At 47.2% G+C, this 20,596-nt stretch overlaps 2 protein-coding genes across 4 annotated transcripts; one reads left to right on the top strand and one right to left on the bottom strand.

The window, feature by feature from the left end:
* Window positions 1-70: 70 nt before the first annotated feature.
* Window positions 71-15,330, bottom strand: KCTD2 (potassium channel tetramerization domain containing 2). 2 transcript variants are annotated; one of them, XM_082372239.1, is made up of 6 exons: window positions 14,840-15,330; window positions 13,115-13,223; window positions 10,766-10,857; window positions 6,279-6,374; window positions 4,048-4,173; window positions 71-2,922 (listed from the first exon to the last, which is right to left on the bottom strand). In XM_082372239.1, the coding sequence occupies exons 1-6, from the start codon at window positions 15,176-15,178 to the stop codon at window positions 2,893-2,895; spliced, it is 792 nt and encodes a 263-aa protein (XP_082228365.1). In that variant the 5' UTR covers window positions 15,179-15,330; the 3' UTR covers window positions 71-2,892. The 2 variants fall into 2 exon arrangements, 1 of the variants encoding a protein (XP_082228365.1); XR_014238507.1 differs by lacking the exon at window positions 71-2,922 and adding an exon at window positions 4,540-4,677 and having other exon boundaries at window positions 4,064-4,173.
* Window positions 14,461-20,249, top strand: ATP5PD (ATP synthase peripheral stalk subunit d). Of its 2 annotated transcripts, none has more exons than XM_082372241.1 (6): window positions 14,461-14,485; window positions 17,061-17,191; window positions 17,475-17,571; window positions 19,535-19,606; window positions 19,845-19,907; window positions 20,052-20,249. In XM_082372241.1, exons 2-6 carry the CDS (start codon window positions 17,070-17,072, stop codon window positions 20,181-20,183), a joined length of 486 nt encoding a protein of 161 aa, XP_082228367.1. In that variant the 5' UTR covers window positions 14,461-14,485; window positions 17,061-17,069; the 3' UTR covers window positions 20,184-20,249. The 2 variants fall into 2 exon arrangements, with proteins under 2 accessions (XP_082228367.1, XP_082228366.1); XM_082372240.1 differs by lacking the exon at window positions 14,461-14,485 and adding an exon at window positions 15,386-15,504.
* The last annotated feature ends 347 nt before the right edge of the window (window positions 20,250-20,596 follow it).

The raw sequence follows: 20,596 nt of genomic DNA, 5'->3' as shown, positions 1-20,596 counted from the left end.
ATCACTAGTGAGTGACAGCAGGAACCCGGGAGCTCGCAGTATTGGAAAACATACACCAAAGGTTTCAAGATTCAGAAGTTTGTTTCATGTCTTTATTGACCAGAGACAGAAAAAAAGGGTCACGGCATTTCAGACTTTATTCAAACACACAAATGGTAACAAAGGGCACCCACAAGTGACAGGCATGGTCCCTAAGGCCTGGCTCAAAGGCCATGCTGGAGGGTGTGGGTGACTTCTCAGCCCTACTCCCTCAGCATCTCTGTCCCTTCCTCCTCTGCACCTCACGGACACCCCTGAGATCAGTTAAAATTGTGCAGAAACTAAGTTACTCTAGAGGAGGTTGGGCCCTGCCTCACTGCCAAGAAAGAGGAACAGGTTCTGAGGAGAAGATGGAAGCGGGCTTCTGGGGTCGTCACTCAGGAGATGCCAGGCTGCTCCCTGGGTCTGGCCTGCATCACCCACGGCCTCGGACCTGGGCAGGGAAGGAAGCAGGGAGACACTCCCCACGTGGCAGCCCTGGGCAGCTGGAGAGCGTGGGTCACTGGTCATGTGATACCCCCAGCCAATGGCCAGACCTCTGCCTGAAGTTACTCTCCCGGAGGGAGAAGGCTTTCAAGAAAAAAACACCAACTAGGTTCATAAAGGGCTTGGGTAAAATACTTTTCCAGAAACCTTAAGAAACGAATCTCTCTCGGATTCCTGGAGCATTGGAACAACTGAAATTGTCGTGGGGTTGCCGGCAGGAGGGAAACTTAGTGAAAGGCAGCCCTCTAGTTCCTCAGATCACTTAGCAAGGGGCTCAGCAGTCTTTTTGCAGGCTCCACGGTGGACCTCTGAGAAGCATGATGAAAGAAACAATGCATCCTGAGGGGCTGGCCCACGCCTCCTCGCTCCTTCTCGCTGGCTTGGGACCAGAGGCTGATCATCAGGTGAGCCCCAGAAAGCAAATCTGATTGGGCACGAGGCCCCAGATGCAGCTGCTTTCCCTCCTTTCAGTCTGACGGTTCTCATTCAAATCGGCCAAAGAGCATCCCGCCCATAGTTCTGTCCTACTGAGGGCAGCTTTTCCTTGACTCACTCAAAATCTTTTTTTTTTCTTTTTCCCCTGAAAGATGACAGGATGGACATCTGTCACCTTTCTGAAGGGGTGACTGTTTTTATTGTAGGTAGAAGTTCCTCTAACATTTTACAACTGTAAAAATCCTGGGCTCGGGCCAGACTTCCGAGGTGCCGACGTGCACGTTCACGTTGGTGCGCAGACAAGGCGTGTCAGCAGACGCCCTGGATACACGCTTCTACCCTACTCTACACAGACACGTGCGAATCCTGGAGAAGAGTTAGGCCACCTGGGCAGGGGCAGGTCACAGGCTCAGAAGACATTTGGCATAGTCGATAGTCATTTCCAAAACACCATGACCCCAGACCCACGCAGTAAGCAGCTGAGCTGTGGAGCAGAGAGAACCTCAGCTTTGAAGGTGCCCAGGAGCCTTGGGCTTGAGGGGGCTTTTATGGATGGAGCATTCCCCACGGGCACCTCCCCCTCCTCCAGACCATCTGCCACCCTAAGAAAGTCACCCGGGGAAAAGTCAGGATTCTCTGGCCCCTTTGCGTTCCATGACTGCTCATCGAGACTCAAAAGTTTAGAGAGTCCAGTTACGAGCTCTGAGGGCACAGCCCAAAGGAGGGCTTTCCTCCTCTGGGTCCAACAGCGTTTGATCCTCGACGCCTTGGCGCTCCACAGAAAGGAGTGGTGGTGAGGGCTAGGTCAGAGGTGGCGGAGTCGTCCGACTGCCCAGCAAACGCACACACACTATGGGGGATGGTGGGGGGGGGGCTCACTGACGCCGCCCAGGTCAGAAACCAAGAAGAGACACAAATATCGCACTTTTGGTCAAGGTATTTCCAAGAGACGATCACAAAAATGATACCACTTTTGGATACTACAACATAACACATTTGGCAACTTTCAAAGAAAACAGCCGTTCCCCACCCCAAGCCATCGAGGGTCCAAAGTCCCTTTACCCTCAGCCCCAGTTTAAAAAGTCAGGGAAGGAAGATGGGCCAACGGAGGGCAAGAAAAGGCTGCAGAAGCAGTTACACCAACTACCTAAAGCGCCCATCAGTCTGTCTGTCTCATTCGGCGCAGTATGCCGCCTACCTCAAACCTCTTCTTGGGGAGAAAGCAAGCTATCTGGGGGGTCCAGGCTGCTGGAGACAAACGAGGCAAAGCTGAACATGGTAGTAGCTGGGTGCCCCGAATCCAGAGCTGCGATCCCCAGTCTCCAACCACAACCAAGGACACCCTATCCTCCCCCTCCTCCAAGAGGCTCTGTTCATAGGAATGTGGGGTACTCTGGCAACTCTATCCAAACCTCAGTTCAACAGCCTGAAGCTAGAACCCTTTGCATCTGCTGCATTATTTTGGGGTGCATGGGCGGGGAAAGATGGTGTTACAAAGCGGCTGCCAACGTCCAACATGGCCCACTCAGGTGGAAACATGGCACAGCGCAGGGAAAAACCTCTTCGTTTGCTCCAGCTTCCTTGAAGCACAGCATATGTGCAAAGACCTAGGCCTTCCTCTTCCCCTCCCCCTAGCCGTAGATCAGCTCCAGCTGGGAACCCGGCCCAGCTGCTCTTGTAAAGATTTGTTATAACACTGGCTAAGAAAACAGAAGCAGGTACTGAAAAGGTATTCTGCTGCCGGAAGCGGCCTCTGTCTTCCGGCTCCTGTGGGTGGGGCTGGGGTTCCTTTGGTTTTGACCAGAACACTTCTCCACCGGGGGGCCAGGCTCAGCTTTGCTTTGCAGTAGCTCAGTTACTGTACAGGAGCAAGATTTAACTTCACAGAGGTGCTCTGCTGGGTTGCTCTCTCGTCGGTTAGGACTCTGGACTTTACATCCGAGATCCTCTCTCCTGAAGAATCTGGAAGGGGAAGGTGGGGGAGAGGGCTGAGGCTTGGAGGCTGGATGCAGACTGCTTTTGGGCGGCGGTTGCTTACCAGACCGCCGAGGGAAGAGAAAGAGACCCAGAGCCACTTTCCACTGGACCCCGCGGAGCAGCACGACAATCCGTTACCCCAGGAAGCCAGGCAACCGCCCCTGAAGCACTGCAGTTGTAAAAGACTTTTGCTGAACACGGTCAGGCCTAAGTTTATGTGCTGTTGGACCACTTCCCCTGTGAGAAAGGACACGGTCCGGGCTCACCACATATTGATGATTTAGAAGCATGTATGTGTGTCTGTGTACGAGGGGGCACAGTGGAGGAAAAAAGATAACAGTGTGCAACCATTTTCAAGTAACTTCAGGGCGTCAGGGGGCGGGGGGAATCACAAAGGTAACCAAACACCTTTTCTCTTGAGATGGCAGAGAAAGAGAGAGAGAGAGAACAGTTTCAAAATATAAAGGTAAAATACTTTCCAATTTTGAGTTTCAGAATTCTCACCTTATAGTAATTAATGGCCATAGCTTTTCTTTTTCATTGATTTGACAGAGGCTGGGAAAAGACTACCCTATTTTGGTTCACGTGTCCTAACTAAAAGCCTCTGTCACTGCTCCAAAAATCCTGATTTAATTTACAACAGTCAGGGGCTCCCCTGGTGGCGCAGTGGTTAAGAATCCGCCTGCCAATGCAGGGGACACAGGTTCGTTCCCTGGTCCAGGAAGATCCCACATGCCACAGAGCAACTAAGCCCGTGCGCTACAACTACTGAGCCTGTGCTCTAGGGCCCGCAAGCCACAACTACTGAAGCCCGTGCGCCTAGAGCCCGTGCTCCGCAACAAGAGAAGCCACCGCAATGAGAAGCCCGCACACCGCAACAAAGAGTAGCCCCCACTTGCCGCGACTAGAGAAAGCCCGCGTGCAGCAACAAAGACCCAACACAGCCAAAAAAAAAAAAAAAATTACAACAGTCAAAAGGCCAAAATGAAGGGGAAATGCAAAGCTGGCTTGAGAAGGAAAGGGAAGAACCCGTGAACAACAGTTCAGGCAAGGCCTGCGCAGGGGCTGGGAGCAAAGAGTCAGAGACGAAAGTGGGGTGAAGCGACTTACCTTTGCCTTCTCGCTCGGCTCAATGACAATGCCATTGGTAGAATTATTTAATTCTCTGGAGACAACACAGAGGAATTCTGCCTGATCCTCATTTCCATAGTTATAGGAAGATCCGATGCTGATTAGCTGATAAAACAAGAATATGGTGAACATACAAATAGTGATCTTAAAATATTTAAGTGCCACACAAATCAAACCCTCCTCCTCACTCAACTTTTGTTGTTTTGCTTCTCAAAGGATGAAGAATTCTCTGGGTCTATCAAGGCCCCAGGGGATAACTGGATCTCAGCTGTTCACCAGGCTTCCCCAAAGAAAAGTGTGAGTTCTGCCACTGTCCCCTCACCCAAGCACTTGAAACAGTGCCAAAGGCAGCAGCCAGGATTGATACGGTCACATTATTCCTTCTAGCAAACACTGAGGGGAACTAGAATGCTTCTGTGAATGAAAACGGACACTTGCTTCAGCCAAAACACCTACACGGAGCTGGCTCACCTTTAAGCAGAAGTCCTAGACAGGAGACTGGCGCTCGGGAGGCTCTGGAAAGCACCACGCGAGTCACTGGAGAGCTACTCTAAGCCAAATGCTGCTGGAACTTCTAACCTTTTTGGTGAACTGAACTCAGGCTCTAGTCTAAACAGGAAATACACATGCAGAGAGGGAGAAGCTGAGCCCGAGGGTGTGGTCATCCTGGCAAGTCCGCAAGGCTTCAAGTCGGGAGACCATGACTGACTTGCTGTATGACCGGGCTGCGGACACCTCAGCCTTCCTGGGCCTTAACTTCCTCCTCCGTGTAATGGAGTCAAGGGGAGCAGACTTGGTCCTCCCACAGCACATCAATAAGATGAGAAAAAACAGGATAAATTATTCATTAGTTTCACAAAGAATAGTTTTAAAAAGTTGTTATAGGGGCTTCCCTGGTGGCACAGTGGTTAAGGATCCACCTTCCAAGGCAGCGGACACGGGTTCGAGCCCGGGTCCGGGAAGATCCCACGTGCCGCGGAGCAGCTAAGCCCATGCGCCACAACTACTGAGCCTGCGCTCTAGAGCCTGCGAGCCACAATGAAGAGTAGCCCCCGCTCGCCGAAACTAAAGAAAGCCCGGGTGCAGCAACGAAGACCCAACACAGCCAAAAATAAATAAATAAATTTATATTAAAAAAAAAAAAGTTGTTATAATATCCTTTGTCTTTGAAACTTTATAGCAGGGAATAAATACTTCTGGAGTGGAAGTATGGTGACATTTTGAACAAGAACACCTGAACAAGAACGAGGCTGACACATGCAGGTAGCACTGATTCTGCAGTGGAAGCTAAGTGTGAGGAATCACCCAGTATTGGCTCTGAAGACAGAGACACCTGTGTGTTTGATCTATAACATAATACTGTTAACACATAGGGTAACTCTTATTTAAGAAGGTAAGCTTATGGTGACAGCTCAGCTGACCTCTTAAACTCTACCTAAAACCAGGCAGGATTCACTGAATTTATAACACAGTCACTCTATTCGTGCTCAGCCTCCCTGTGTTTTGAAGACAACAGATGAACAATTCTGCCATCTAATGGAAGAAAGCAGTAAAATCCTGGCTCTCAGACACTTTGTTTTGATGCCTCGGTCACAAGCACAAAGCTAAAGAACAGAAACCCACAGAGTGAATGGAAAGGACCTCGCCACCCTCCTTGATGTCTGATCCCTTCACATCACAGCTGTTCACTACGCCGTGCATGGTGGATGGTGCACATACTCAGAATGATGAAGATCTGATCCTGGGATAAGCAAAGGGAGGGTTGTTGCTAAACCCTAGTCTTCTTTAGCTACTTATTCTAGAATGTGTCAACAAAGCACTTTTTTTTTTTTAACATCTTTATTGGAGTATAATTGCTTTACAATGGTGTGTTAGTTTCTGCTTTATAAACACAGCACTTTTGAAAGGAATCCCTCTGAGGGAAAAAAGCCCAGAGAGGCACTTGCAAGCCTAAACAAGCTGGCTGGCTCTCTCTGGGGAGAACCACGCGGAAACTCTGGATATGAAGCTGGGAGACACAAGCCTATCCTCAGTTCTCCCCAACTCATCACGTCCTACCGCGCAAAGAATCCACGCGGAGTGGCTCCTTCTCCGTTTTGGAACAGGATCACACCTGGCCCCCACCCGACTCCCAGGGTGATTAACTGGCTACAGACGGCGACTGGCTCCGAGGCTGAGATACAGGGCTGCTCCCACGTAAGAAACATTACCTGTTCGAATTTCCAACCGTCAGACATAGTGGACACCATCTGCGTGAGCTCCTCTTCTTGGCACTGCAGGACTCTGTACACGTGCTTCACGGGGCCCTGTGACAACCACACACAGACTCTGAGGACCGGTTTCAAGGGCACAGCAGTTTGCAGCTGCCTCGGTGAGGCTCTCCAAAAAATAAAGACTGGAAAGGAGTTTGCTTGGAATTTTTTTCTTGGCGGCCACCCACTATCCCCTTTGCAAGCAGCACTGTAGTTTTTCAATAAAAACTTACCCAATAAAGAAAATAAGGGGTCGAAGAACATGAATAAAATAAAATAATCCTGAACTCTGGAGGGATGAATTATGTGAGTGACCATGCTGATAAACTGAAGACTTCATCTATTTCCCAAAGTAGAAAATAAGAGTAAAACTGCTCTGGACAAGAAAGCCACATTTTCTTCTTCAGTCACTATAGCTGACATACATGCTGAAAATGCAGACCATATCTTGGTTTATTCAGAATGATACCTTATATATGGGAATAATACATTAAACAGGGACCCCATAACGTACACATGTTCAAGCTATTCTACCCTCTGCTGAAGCTACCTGGAAGTGTTTCAGTGTTACATGGTAACATTCCAGTTATAGATATGCGTATAATAAAAAACAAATATTTGGTCTTCGTTCCTGGTTCCTGGCACATACCTCCTAAAACCTTTGGAAACTCCTGAGTGACAGAAGTGTCTTTTGGGGACTTCCCTCGTGGTCCAGTGGGTAAGACCTCTTGCTCCCAATGTAGGGGGCCCAGGTTCAATCTCTGGTCGGGGAACTAGATCCCACATGCATGCCACAACTAAGAGTCCACATGCCGCAACTAAAAGATCCCTTATGTTGCAACAAAGATCCGCGTGGCAGCCAAAACAAACAAACAAACAAACAAACACGGGGGGGGGGGGGAGTGTCTTTTGTATGCTAATGAGCTGGTCACCAGAAAGACTGAGAGAGTTAGAGGATTAGAACTTTCAGCCCCATCCTGTGACCCTGGGGGAAGGGGGAGGGACTAGAGATTGAGTTCAATTACCAAAGGCCAATGATATAATCAACCTTCCCTACCAAATGGAACGTCCTGAAAAACCCCTAAGCGATGGGGTTCAGGGAGCTTCCAGGTTGGCAAACACACCCATGTGTTGCGCAGTTGGGGGGTGGCGCGTGCTGACTACACGGGGACAGAGGAGGCTCCTGTGCTCAGGACCCTTTAGGACTTCACCCCATGGATCTCTTCATCTGGCTGTTCACTTGTATCCTTCATAATAAACTATAGTAAGTGGAGCATTTCCTGAGTTCCACGAGATAGTCTAATAAATTACTGAACGTGAAGGGGGCATTGTGGGAGCCCCCGAATTTGTCGCCAAGCCAGACAGAGTGCAGGCGGCTGGCGACCCAGACTTACGACTGGCGTCTGAGACCCGTGGAGTCTGACGCTGACTCTGGGTGGTCAGGGTAAGGACAGGATTGAACTGTTGGTCACCCAGTTGGTGTCAAAAATTCAGAGAAAGGCCATTTGCTGGCCAGACTCAACTCTCTAGAACATAAGTTAGAACCTAAAGCCAAAAGGCAGAGCAACGGAAATGGATGCCCCAGAGCCGTAGCACTAAGGCCCCTACACTTCACTGACACTTGTGATCTGGCCCAAGGGGGACGAGACGCCCAGTCACGAGAGAGCCAGGGTGGCTGCAGGGAGGCAGGCTCGCCAGACGGAAGTTCCAGCTCCCAGAAGGACAATCACAGGCGCACAGGAGGACTCGGTATTTAGCAATCTGGGACCATTCCGTGTTGGGTGCAAAGCTGCACACTCACTGCCAATCCCAGAGGGCATAAGGCACAAACAGCAACCCAGGTTCATAACAATGACTCCTGGTCATGGAGAGAGGGGTCAGTTATGTTCAATCGGATTTTAAGGAAATATGGACTGTTTCCTTAAGAATGATGAAAACTTAACACTTTTTCAAAAGGACAAGCTGGCTTCAGCTACCTGGAAAATTAGTTTTAGAACAACTTGGGGAATACTGGATAAATAAAAGCAGCTACTGATCACCGAGCGCTACAAGCCCCAAGTGTTACACCCTTCTCTTCTAGTCTTCACTGCAGTCCTGGAAGGCAGGCGTTGGCTTCCTTCTACACGTGGGACACTGGTGTTCGCAGCGCAGTATCTTGCCCGAGCTGTACAGCGATTAAGCGGATTGGAGGTAGGGCTGGGACTTGAGCCCAGGTCGGCCTGACAACACTACAATCTTTCTTGTACACTTTGTCCTTCTACATGAGGTACAGCTACCATTAAACAAGGTGCTAAGGTAAAAAAAATTTTCTTCCATGTAAAATATAGGACAAATCTTCCGACAATTTCAATTACTCTAGCCGTGCATTTCGGAAACAACCAGATGTTTTATAAGATGTAGAGCATCCAAAAGACCTGACAGTGGTCACAGCTGTCAAAGTCCCAGGTATTTAAGATATCTGTACTGCCTCTTTTTTATTCTTCTCTTCCAAAGTAAACCATTGGTGCTCTCAAATGCACCAAGATTAATCACCTAGCCAAAAATACTACCAGGGACAGCAGAGTAATAGAATGGTGGCAGCCACTAAAAGGGATGTGATGTCACTGAGAAAAGGCAGAGTAGGTCCCCCACATCTTGGGCTTCGCCCTATTGCCTGCCATGTGTGTCTCCTTTCAATGCAGACAAGTTAAAGGAGATAACGTGTCTGAAGGGACAGCCACGGAAATCCACGCTCAGCCTTAGAGCCACGTGGGACAAATGCAAAAGGGGACGTCATTGAACAACATCAAATCCATTGCCCAGAGTTCCACTAAATAAAGAGGACAGATGGAAAGATCAATTAACATCAAAAGGGTCTTGACATTCCTAGAATAAAAAAGCTTCCAACTGGGTATAAATCCACAAGCCTCAGAATCTAGAGAACTAATTAACTGCTGTCATCAAATAGATGAGCATCTAACGATGCTCTCAAGGAATTTGCTAATGGCAAAGAACTGAGAGTGTTCAGGGGCCATGATTCGAATGGTTTCAAATGACATACTCTATGGTACCATCAATATTTATATTAAGCAATCAAAGGGGTTTTTTTGGAATGTGGAAAACTGAGGATGAGGCAATATTCTCAGAATGTCTGATCTATTAAGTATCTATAATAGTGAAAGATGCCATGTAAATATACTATGAGATGGCAGAAAGATTGGTGACACTAGATCATATTTCATATGGTAATCTGCAAACCAACTACAAGTTCATCTCTGAACATTAAAAAGGAGCCTTTCAGCCATTGGGCAGATGTAAGAGAACTAAATGAATAAGCCCTTCTTTCCACCTTTGCAAAGTGCTGGAGATAAAATGTATAAAAGAGTTCATTTTTTATCATAGGTGTCCGTTATTCATCCAGATAATTCCATTTAGAGCCAGAAAAATTTTGATATATGAAGTCTAACAAAGAAAGAGCAAGGAACTATTTTTTTACTTTTGAAAAGGAACATACTGCCTTCTTATTTCAAGGAAAATTCTATATTGCAATAGATTAGATCTCAAGAAAGCGACCACCACCGGTATCTGATGGGGTAAGAGGCAAGTCATGCTGGAGTCCAACTCTGCCCCGTTACTGCAGCTAAACTCTCTTAAAATAGAGCCTAAATACATGAAAGGGAGTGTCTGTGTTTCTTGCTAGACTTTAAGCTTCTTGAAGGTGTGGACCTTCTCCTATCAGTTGGGGTCCCCAGGGCCTAACAGAAGCTATTGTGGCCACTTACTTAAGACACATGATGGGTGATGCGACATGAAATGAGGTGAGAGTGCCTCACTGCCTTCCATTCTCAAACTATGTGGCAAATTCTGTTTGATTTTTGTTACCATATCTACTAAGTTAACATAAAAATTCAGACTTCATAATAAAAAGAGAAGCTTGATATTATTTTCTTAGAAGCATGATTCACAAACCACTTGCAAAGTCTACGCCATGACTGGTTTCAAGAGGCTGTCAGGAGCTGGATGTGACATGGTAACAGGCTGAAGGCCGGTCCTAATAAACAGAAGCCAACAGGCGGAAGGAAGCAAGACCTTGTTTGGCCTCCACGTGGACAAGAAGGGAGACAGATACTCTGCCGGAAAGAACAGGCTTTGAACCTCAAGTGCAGTGGCTTCTCCCACTGCCAAATGGAGAGCAGCCACAACCTCCTGCTCTTCTAAGGGGACACGGGGCTGTTTTGTCTTCTTTGTGATTTCTTCCCCTCTGTTTCCTTGTTCTGAACAAGTCTGGCTGAGTACACGCTGTCTGTCTGGCAGACGGACAGTGTTCCGCACAGAGACCTCCGGCTCTGTGGGGAAAGGCAGGGCTCTGGCCGAGCAGCACATCATCCGTTTCAAATCACACCCAGACACGTGGACAAAGAGAGCCACTTGGGGTATTTTCCCCTTAAGAGTTCAAAACCCATTACCTGTGAAGTTCTGTTCTCATTGTCCCGTATCCTTTCCTTAACCAGTCGCACGAGAGACGCAATGTTGTAAAACTCCGCTTCCTCCAGCACACCTAGAAGGACCAAACTGTAGTTAGATGTGTGTCAATTCCCCAGAAAACGGCAGGAAGAGGCTGGAGTTCATGAGCTTGCTAAGGACTCCATCTTTCAAATGCAAGTCTAGTCTATCTCCTTCAGCCCGGCAAATGTTTCTTTGCTGTTTGGTGTGCACCCGTGACCTTTTCCCCAACGGCAGTGAGTCAACAGTGCTCTGTTTACTCCGTTTCACCCCTGCACTTTCCCACCTGGCACCTTCCCCTGCTCTTCCTGCACCTGCCCGTTAGCTGCAGGACACCTTTACCATATGTCACTTAGTTCCTGGAACTAGTCCCATTGGACAACTCTCGAGCTTGCAATTTCTACCCAGTTTGTCCTAAAAATGACCAAAGGTCTGTGTGCATGTGTGTGTAAATTTACGTGGACCAAATTTAACAAGATGCATATTATTTGAACAATATAAAAGGCAGTCATTGAAAGAATCCCATGCATAGGACTTCCCTGGCGGTCCAGTGGTTAGGACTCGGAGCTTTCACTGCCATGGCCCTGCGTTCAATCCAAAAAAAAAGAATCCCACGCTAAACAAAATCAAAGGCCTGAGACAGGATAACTAAATGGGATGTGTGATCCTGCACCAGGAAAAAAATTTGCTATGAATACCATTAATGGAACAACTGATAAAATTAGAATATAAGCTATAGTTAAGGTGTTTATCAATATTAAGTTTCCTGAATTTGATAACTGTATTGTGGTTATGTGAGAGAATGTCCTGTTCTTGAGAAATACACACTGCAGCATTAAGGGGTGAAGTCTGTAACCTAGTCTCAAATAGTTCTGAAATAAAAACTAGAAGAGGGAGAGGAAAAAGAGCGGGGAGGAGGAAACAGAGAATGAATTATAACGCAAATATGACCAAAAAATGTTAAAAATTGGTGAATCTGGGTAAACGGAGTTCTTTGTACTATTCTTGCCCTTTTCTCTACATTTGAAATTATTTCAAAATGAATTTTTTTATGGCATTAGAAAAGATGCTTCAGATTCCTCTTTTCAAGAAACAAGAGTACCCATGAGTTGGTAATTGCTGAAGCTGGATGGTGGGTGGAATTTACTGCACTATTCCCATTACTTTGTATGCATTTGAAATGTTAAGGAAAAAAAAAAGGGAGGGGGCATTTAAAAAAAAAAAAAAAGGGAGAGTGATTCCTCTTTTGACTGGTTTTAACAGCAGTGTTCTGCAGCCGCTTCATTAATTAGCACGGCCATTACAGCTTTCTCACGCAGAGCTAAAGCTCCCAGGTCAGGGTGCCCTGGCTCTAGGGACAGGCCCCAGCCTTCAACTGAATGCCTCAGTGAGACCAAGAGAGCCTTTTATTTTTTATTTTTTTTTATTTTTTAACATCTTTATTGGAGTATAATTGCTTTACAATGGTGTGTTAGTTTCTGCTTTATAACAGTGAATCAGCTATACATATACATATATCCCCATATCTCCTCCTTCTTCCGTCTCCCTCCCACCCTCCCTATCCCACCCCCAAGACAGCCTTTTAGAAAGATTTCTAGACCCACTTACAGTCCAAATGCTCTACAAACCAAAAAGATGAGTCAAATAACGATGCACCTGACAACGGGCTGGAGAATGAATTAGGTCAGATGCAAAAATTTACAAGGAAGCATGAGACCAGTCTTAAAAGAAATGAGGCCAAGCCTTTATTATTATTTTTTTTTACAGCTGCAAGTTCAAACTAAAATTGAAAGTATGAATAGCTAAATGTCAGAGATTTGTTGCTTCAGGCTGTGGACATTCACTGCTAGTAGTAAGTAAATGTAAAAAGGGGTCCTGACAATTCTGCAGGTTCAGAAAAAACTCCAAAGCTATCTCCAAAGCTGAGCTACGTAGCTTCCTTCTCCCGAAGGAGGCTGAAGCGAACCGAAAGGGGCTCCTTCAAGACCCTCTCAGACGAGACTAGGTAATTGGAGGCTCCTTATTTATTTTCGTAAAGCTTTCCTACACTATCTGCTGCACATGAGCTTGATGAAAACCTCAAAATTCAAATCTCAGGACTTCCCTGGCGGTCCAGTGGTTAAGACTTCTCACTCCCAATTCAGGGGGCACGGGTTCAATCCCTGGTTGGGGAACTAAGATCCCACATGCCGCATGGCGCGGCCAGAAAAAAATAAAATAAAATCTGTGGAAAAAAAATGTTCAAATCTGTGAAACAGCTTTAAAGATTTGACCTGAACTTTGAAAACGCCCAATGCAAACATCATTCTTACCTTCTTCTGCCAACTCCTTCGTAATGATGAGCTTCCCATGGCGGAGGTAGTTCAGGATAGGACCAAAGTAGGTAGGGTCCCTGTCAATCAGATAGGCCCCTGTCTCGTCCTGCCAACCAAACATAAGGGTATCATTGTGGAGCTTTCAGACTAAGTCAGGGCAGGGTTTCCACCTCTCTGTCACAATTCATGAGTGAGAGGGCAAGTTTTGCTAGATATTTATCACAAACTATTGGCAAGAAGCCTAGCTTTATGTATCTTGTACTTCAAGATCATTTCAGGGAGGGTGTTACAGATGTACAGTCATATTCATCATCTAGGCGTTAACTTGAACTTCTAAAATTTTTACTCTGACACAATTACCAACATTCTTCCTTTGGGATACTTGTTGTAAAGAAACGGAGGAAGAAAATGCCATAGTTGCATGATCTAAATTTTTGCTTGAGATGGACACTCTGACTTCTCTATTGTCCCTGAATCACATTCCTAATTCTAAGAAAACCTCTGTTCAGTTGGCAATGCTCCAGAGCTCAGGGCCAACAACAGTGGGAGTCTGCATTGGCAGCTGTAACTCACACACTCCAGATCTGTGCCCACAGGAAGCTTGGCACAGCCAGGACTTGGCTCTGAGCAGTTTTAATCCTACTCATCTTTACAGTAAAGGGAACAAGAAGAAACTGGCTTCTACTGCAACAAGGAAAATTTAGGGTAGATCAAATAATTCCTTTAGAATAAGCAAGGTTTTGGAAACTCTTTAAAGTTAGGGCAGGACAGGTTTCCTTCAATCTGAGATTTATTACAGGAGAGGCAGGAAATGAATAAATGAAATCAACCAATGTTTACCCAACCCTAGCTCTGTTGGCAAGGTAACAGCTAAGTGCTCTATGGGATATAAGGCGCTGTGAGCAATGATCAATGCTTTTAAGTCGGAAACTAAAAGATGAACGTGTAAAGTTAAAAAAACAACTCAGACAACAGCTCAAACTGAAAACGGGTTAAGCGTCTTGTCACCTCTCAACTCTCTGCTTAGTAGCCATGCATCTTGCCCAACAGCACTCTTTGGGTTTCATTTTCTCTGGTCTTAACGGGTCAGCTTAGGTTTGCACTGGCAAATGACAACCTCTTTCCAAGGAACGTATCTGATCTCAAACATCGACCTAAAACAATGACAGTTACCAGATAGGAGCTCAGGGACCAGGACCACAGGAAAGAAGTGTGATATCATGAGAAGCACTTCCTGCAGCTGTCGAAGCCATCATCAGACCCAGGCTTTCACCCAACTTGGCAGAGGGGTCCGAGAGGAAGTCTGAGAAAGCTACAAAGATGCCTTAGCTCACCCTGACCCAGTTCTGGATGCATCTGGCACAGGCGGTGAGGGGCTGACGAGGAGCCCGGGGAAAACGCATGCAGACCTGAGGGGCTGGGATGAGAGGTGCAGAGAGGAATACGGAGAAGGGGTGTGGAGTGGGTTCTCGTGGGTGAAGGTGGGCACAGTATGGGGAAGGAGCCGCTGAGAACGAAGGGTGGCGTCAGAGAGAAAGCCCGCGTGCGCCTGAGGATGGGGGAGAATAGCCCCGGGGGTTAGCCTGGCGGGGAAAGAGGAGGAGGAGGGGGTCCCGGCCCGAGGTGCCCGCCAGTGAGAAGCGTGTTGCAGGAATCGGGGGACAAGCCTAGGAGGAACGAGGGGGTCCGAAGGCCGGGGGCGCGCCCGAGGGCGGGGCACACCTTGTCCGAGTCCAGCTCCGGGTCCTCCTGGCAGCAGAGGCGGCAGAGAAAAGACTTGGGCTCCCGGCCTAGGGTCTGCCTGGTGGTCACGAAGTAGGTGCCGCCCACGTTCAGCCGGACCCAGCGGGCGGCGCCACCGCCCCCTGCCCGCTCGGGAGGTCCGGGACCCGGCTCCAGCGGCTGCGCTGCGGCGGTGGGCTGGCGGCCGTGCCCGCGGGGCGTGGGGCCAGCAGGGCGAGGGCTGGGGGGCCCGCGACCCGGGCCGCCCCCGTCGCCCAGCCCACTCCCACCACCCCCTCCCAGCCCCGCCATCGCCGGGTCCAGTTGCAGCTCCGCCATCTTGGGCCGCCGCCGCCGCCGCCGCTGCCCGCCCGCCGCCGGGCCGGCCCATCTCTTGGCAGGGAGAGCCGGGCCGGCCCATCGGCGGGGGAGGGGCCGGCGGAGAGGGACGGGAGCGCCCCCAACCAGCTCCCGGGGACCCTGGCAGTAGAGGCTAGGCGCCCGCCTTCGGGGACGGGACTTCCGGAACCAGCTCCCATCGCCATTGGCTGATCTGATAAATAGGGCCCGCCCCCTTGGCTTTGGGGCTGGCTGAGGGGAGGCTTTCCGGTGACCTACTTCCGTTCCTTGGTGCTGTGGACTGTGGGCCTCCGGGGTCGGTGAAGGTGAGTGGGGTTTGGGGCTTTGGGTCCGACCCCAGCGGGTTCCTCTGCTCTGCCGCCTGCAAACCTCGGCCCGACCCTTGTCGCGCCCCTACCGAGGACGCCGGGCCCTGCGGTTGCCCCGCTGGCAGAGTGTCCCGGCTGTAGCTGCTGCTCCGTGCTCCCTTCCTTTCCCCTCCCCCGAGCGGGAGGTCGCAGGGGCCGGTCTGTGACCCCGCCGCCTCTGACTTAGGCGCTTCCACTAACCTTGTCTCGTCCAGCCCGACCCCAGCCTGGCCGAGTTCAGTAGTCCGGTTTGGAGGCTGCGGAAACGTTGCCGGGAGATAGTTTTAGCTTGGTGAGTGACACCCAGCAGGCTGAAGGTTTCAGCATTCGAGCTTGTGGAGCTTTCAGAGCTTCTCAAGTGCAGGGTTCATTTACCGATTCAGCAAATATTCACTGAGCACCTCCTGTGTGCAACATCTGTTCTAGGCGCTGGGGATTCAGCAGTAAATAAAAGACAACAATCCACTTATGAAGCCTATCTTCTGTGCTTGGAAAAGTCTCTGTAAGGGCACTTATTTCTCTGGTGTATTTAAAGGTCACCTGCCCCTCACTTCCACTCCAGGAGACATAAGCTATCCTGAGAGTGAAAGGAAGCGGCAGGTGTTGGACAAGTGTCTTGAGATCCTGGGGAAGATTTCTTCCATCTTCCTTGTGATCCACCCCATAGCTTGCAAAGACCTTTGACATTTCAGTTTTTTTCCTAATGTTTGACATTGATCTTATTTAGTTTAAGTTGACTATTTTCCCATATTCTATCCTGGTTTAAAAAAAGAATGGCTGTAATCACTTTCCATCTTCTCTCACATTCACACATGTATTGAATACCTCTTTTAAGCGTATTGCTAGTATACTCAGGGTATGTGCTAACACTGCAAGGGATCATCAGACATGAATAGGAAGGTGCAGGTGTATTACTAATCTAACAGGGAGGGGGTAGAGAGCCCCTTAAGTTTGTATAAGATTGTAGAGCAAATTGATGTGCACAATTAACATCTGATATTTTTAACAGCCTTCTTAGGTAAGCAGGGCTATTATCCCCATTTTTCAGATGAGGAAAGTTTGGTCGAGAATCTGCCCTATTTAACTAAGCCTTGTTGAAATGGAGGTATGTGTCAGGTTCTGTGCACTGGAGAATCAGTGAATAAAACGCAAACTGAGTGGAAATGCATTTAAATTATTTTATGTAATGCATGACTACTGCATTAGCAGTATTTCCAAAGGTACATGGAGTGCAAACACTAGAGAACGGGGCTTTGATAAGTTAGGAGTTGAGTAATAGAGGGAGGACCATCTAGCAGGGAGAGAATATATTTATATGCCAGGTTGCACACCTTGAATTTGAAAAGGTAAATTGTCCTCCTCTTCTGATTTAGTGATCCTAATTCCTTTAGTTGACAGATATACCCACTCATATGATGCTGATCTATTTCTTAAATACTTGAATATTTCTAAGATGCCCTTCAGACGATTCTCTCCAAGAGCCCTGTTTTGATCTGACCAGTTTTATTTTCTAGGATCTCTAGATGGCTGGACGGAAACTTGCTCTAAAAGCCATTGACTGGGTAGCTTTTGGGGAGATCATACCCCGCAACCAGAAGGCTGTTGCTAACTCCCTGAAATCCTGGAATGAGATCCTCACCTCCAGGTCAGTACCTTGCTGAGAGGGAGTGTCTTAACCTGTCACTTAATGTGGAAACAAAATGTGCTTTGGAATTGCACATGAAGTTTTGATGTTCTTCCAGCAGAAAGTATAAAGAAATCCATGCATTTTCCAAATGCAAGTAATTTTTTGGCATTCCTTTGATCTCCCTCCAAGGGAAGAGTGTGATGGTAGCCCCAGGCCATAGGAATAAGGAACAGGGAAATTGCTGTGTGAATTTTTTGTTGCTCATGGAACAATCTTAACTTTTGCTTTTCTACATGATCAGGTTGGCCGCTCTGCCTGAGAAGCCACCTGCCATCGACTGGGCTTACTACAAGGCCAGTGTGGCAAAGGCTGGCTTGGTGGATGACTTCGAGAAGAAGGTGAGACTTCAGGCAGCTAAAGCTCTGGTCTTGTAACCCGTCCTACTTGGGGAGCAGGACGGTGGACAATTACACGTGCAGGATGACAGGGAGGAAAGAGGGGTGGAATTAACACCCAGAATCCAAAGGAGGCTCAGGAGAGATGGGTGTGGCCAAAGGTCTTGTGATGATAGATTTAAATGGTAAATAGGTGCAGAGACTTCAGGGTCTCTTCATGCAGCAGGTTTCTTATCCAAGGAAACAGTATGGCAGAGCCTTAACCTGGGAGCCAGAGGGCTCTCGAGTTGGACGTTTCTGCCCAACTCTGAGTTCCTTCTTAGCTCCCCACCTGTCTCCTTTTAGAACAAACGTAACATTTTTTTTCTACCCTTTTACTGTTGTTTTCCTCTTTTCTCTGCTGTCTTTTTTACTGTCCCTTGTAGCTGTGATCTCTTGCTCACCTGTCCTCTTCTGATGTTAAATTTCAACATCCAAAGTTTGTTTGTTGATTCCGCGGTTGCTTATTGAGGGCCCACTCTGTACCAGGTGCAGTGCTAAGTGCTGGGGCCGCAACACTAAGCTGTCTTCGAAGGAGACCATCTCCTCCATCTCCATTATGCAAACATGATTTACGCCAGTCCACTACGGTTTCTTTTAAAAGAGCAATCAGGGGACTTCCCTGGAGGTCCAGTGGTTCAGACTTTGTATTTCCACTGCAGGGGACACAGGTTCAATCCCTGGTCAGGGAAGTAAGATCCTGCATGCCGTGTGGTGCAGCCAAAAAAAAATAATAATAATAAATAAATTTTTTAAAAAAGATTAAAATCAAAGAGATTTTATATATTTATCATTAGAGAGCATTGTTACACTGTAGTAAGTAATGCTGAACCATAGTGTAGTGAAACCCAAAGTAATACATTAGTAAAAAAACAATAATTTTCTAAAGCTGTGATCTGGGTAATACAGAGTTGCTACTCAAAATCTAATAAAGCTCTTACTTTGTATTGTGAATTATAGAACACTACTTTTTTTGTGGCTGCGTTGGGTCTCTGCTGCTGCACGCGGGCTTTCTCTAGTTGCGGCAAGTGGGGGCTACTCTTTGTTGCAGCGTGCAGGCTTCTCATTGCGGTAGCTTCTCTTGTTGGCGGAGCAAGGGCTCTAGGCGTGGAGGCTTTAGTAGTTGTGGCACGCGGGCTCAGTAGTTGTGGCTCATGGGCTCTAGAGCGCAGGCTCATTAGTTGTGGTGCACCGGCTTAGTTGCTCCGTGGCATGTGAGATCTTTCCGGACCAGGGATCGAACCCATGTCCCCTGCATTGGCAGGCGGATTCTTAACCACTGCGCCACCAGGGAAGTCCTAGAACACTACTTTTTATAAAGCCATATTTTTTTAGGGAAACTTAGGAGTGACATAGAACTGATAAATGTGTAAAGTAAATTTTGCTGGATTTTTGTATATAATCATCTCTAGAACTCTGGACATTGAGGATTCATTATGCTGTGGTCAACTTCAAATACTTTCCAATTCCAAATATCTCAATGAATGAGCCTTGTCTTTTACAAGTATATGCCAAGCTGGGCAACATCAATGGATTTTCTAAAAATAATGTAAACGTCTTCTGTTCAGTGTTATTTGAGTGCAATAAAATGCAGAATTCTTAAAAAAAAAAAAAATCAGAATTTCTTTAGAACTGCAGGGTTCTTTGAGGTCATCAAGTCCAACTCTCTTTATCAAGTGAAGAAACTGAAGCTCACTGTAATAAAGAATTGTCCAAGGTCTCCAGTTAGTTAGTTACGGGGCAGAGAAGAACCTCGAGCTTCCATTGGTAGTCTAGTACTCTTTCCACTACGACGCCCTAGATGCATGCTGGTTTCCTCCCCGAATGGAGAATGTGTGTTTATATGCTCTATTATGATTAGCAGCTTTGAGCCCTTTTTGGGGGCTCTTGGTTATATTAACGACAACTCACTGTCACTGTTTTGTAGTTTAACGCCCTGAAGGTTCCTGTGCCAGAGGATAAATATACTGCCCAGGTGGATGCTGAAGAAAAAAAAGATGTAAGTATTTGAGGCTCTTATTTATTCTAAAATTCTCTTAATTCCTGACAGTTCTGTTTCTTCCTAGTAAGGTTAAGGTGGAGTGACTTTAAAGGATCGATAAAAAGGAATGAACTATTAATAAACGCAATAACATGGATGAACCTCAAAATAATTATGTGAGTGAAAGAAACCAGCAAAGGAGTACATACTGTATGATTACATTTCTGTAAACAGAATTTCTCCCTTCTCTTAAAAGGTGAAAATTTGTGCTGAGTTTCTGTCTCTCTCTAAGACCAGGATTGAGGAATACGAGAAAGAGGTAAGGATGAGCCTTGGCCTTTGCCTATATTTCCTCTCTTTCACGGCCACACATCTTTCACCTAGTGGGGGTAGCCTGCCTTGGATTCTTTTTTGCATCTCTGCAGCCCTATTTATCTTAACACAGTTCCCGTCTTTTTTCTAGCTGGAGAAGATGAAGAACATAATTCCATTTGATCAGATGACCGTTGAGGACTTGAATGAAGTCTTCCCAGACACCAAATTAGATAAGAAGAAGTATCCTTACTGGCCTCACCAGCCAATTGAGCAATTATAAACTTGAGTCTGGAAGAAAGCTCTGGCCCTTGAATTATAAACTCTGGACATTAAAAATAATTATGTAGTGCTGTGTGTGTCTGCTCCTTTGCGGTTGAGATAGTTAAACTCTGGAGTTACCTCACTGGGAGCGGAGTTTTTGTTAAAATGGAAAGGTATGCCCATAGGTGTGTGCTGTTGCCTAATGGTGAGGGCGTGTAGGAGCCAATTACTGAGCCCCCAGGGCTGCTGAAATCTTAACAAATAACAGTAGGGTCGATGACAGTGTGTTTCACTGGAATATGGTAAAGAGGAATCATTATCTACTGATTGCCTTGAACTTTCTCTTTGCTTTCAAACCACTGATTCCTAGGGAGTGCTTCCTTCTACGTGTCCATCAGTAAGTCACACGCAGATGTAACAGCAGGGTGAGTA

Source organism: Balaenoptera borealis (genome assembly GCF_965194805.1).
Source record: "Balaenoptera borealis genome assembly, chromosome: 20".
NCBI classification, from domain to species: Eukaryota; Metazoa; Chordata; class Mammalia; order Artiodactyla; family Balaenopteridae; genus Balaenoptera; species Balaenoptera borealis.
This window is presented reverse-complemented; position numbering and strand designations above follow the sequence as displayed.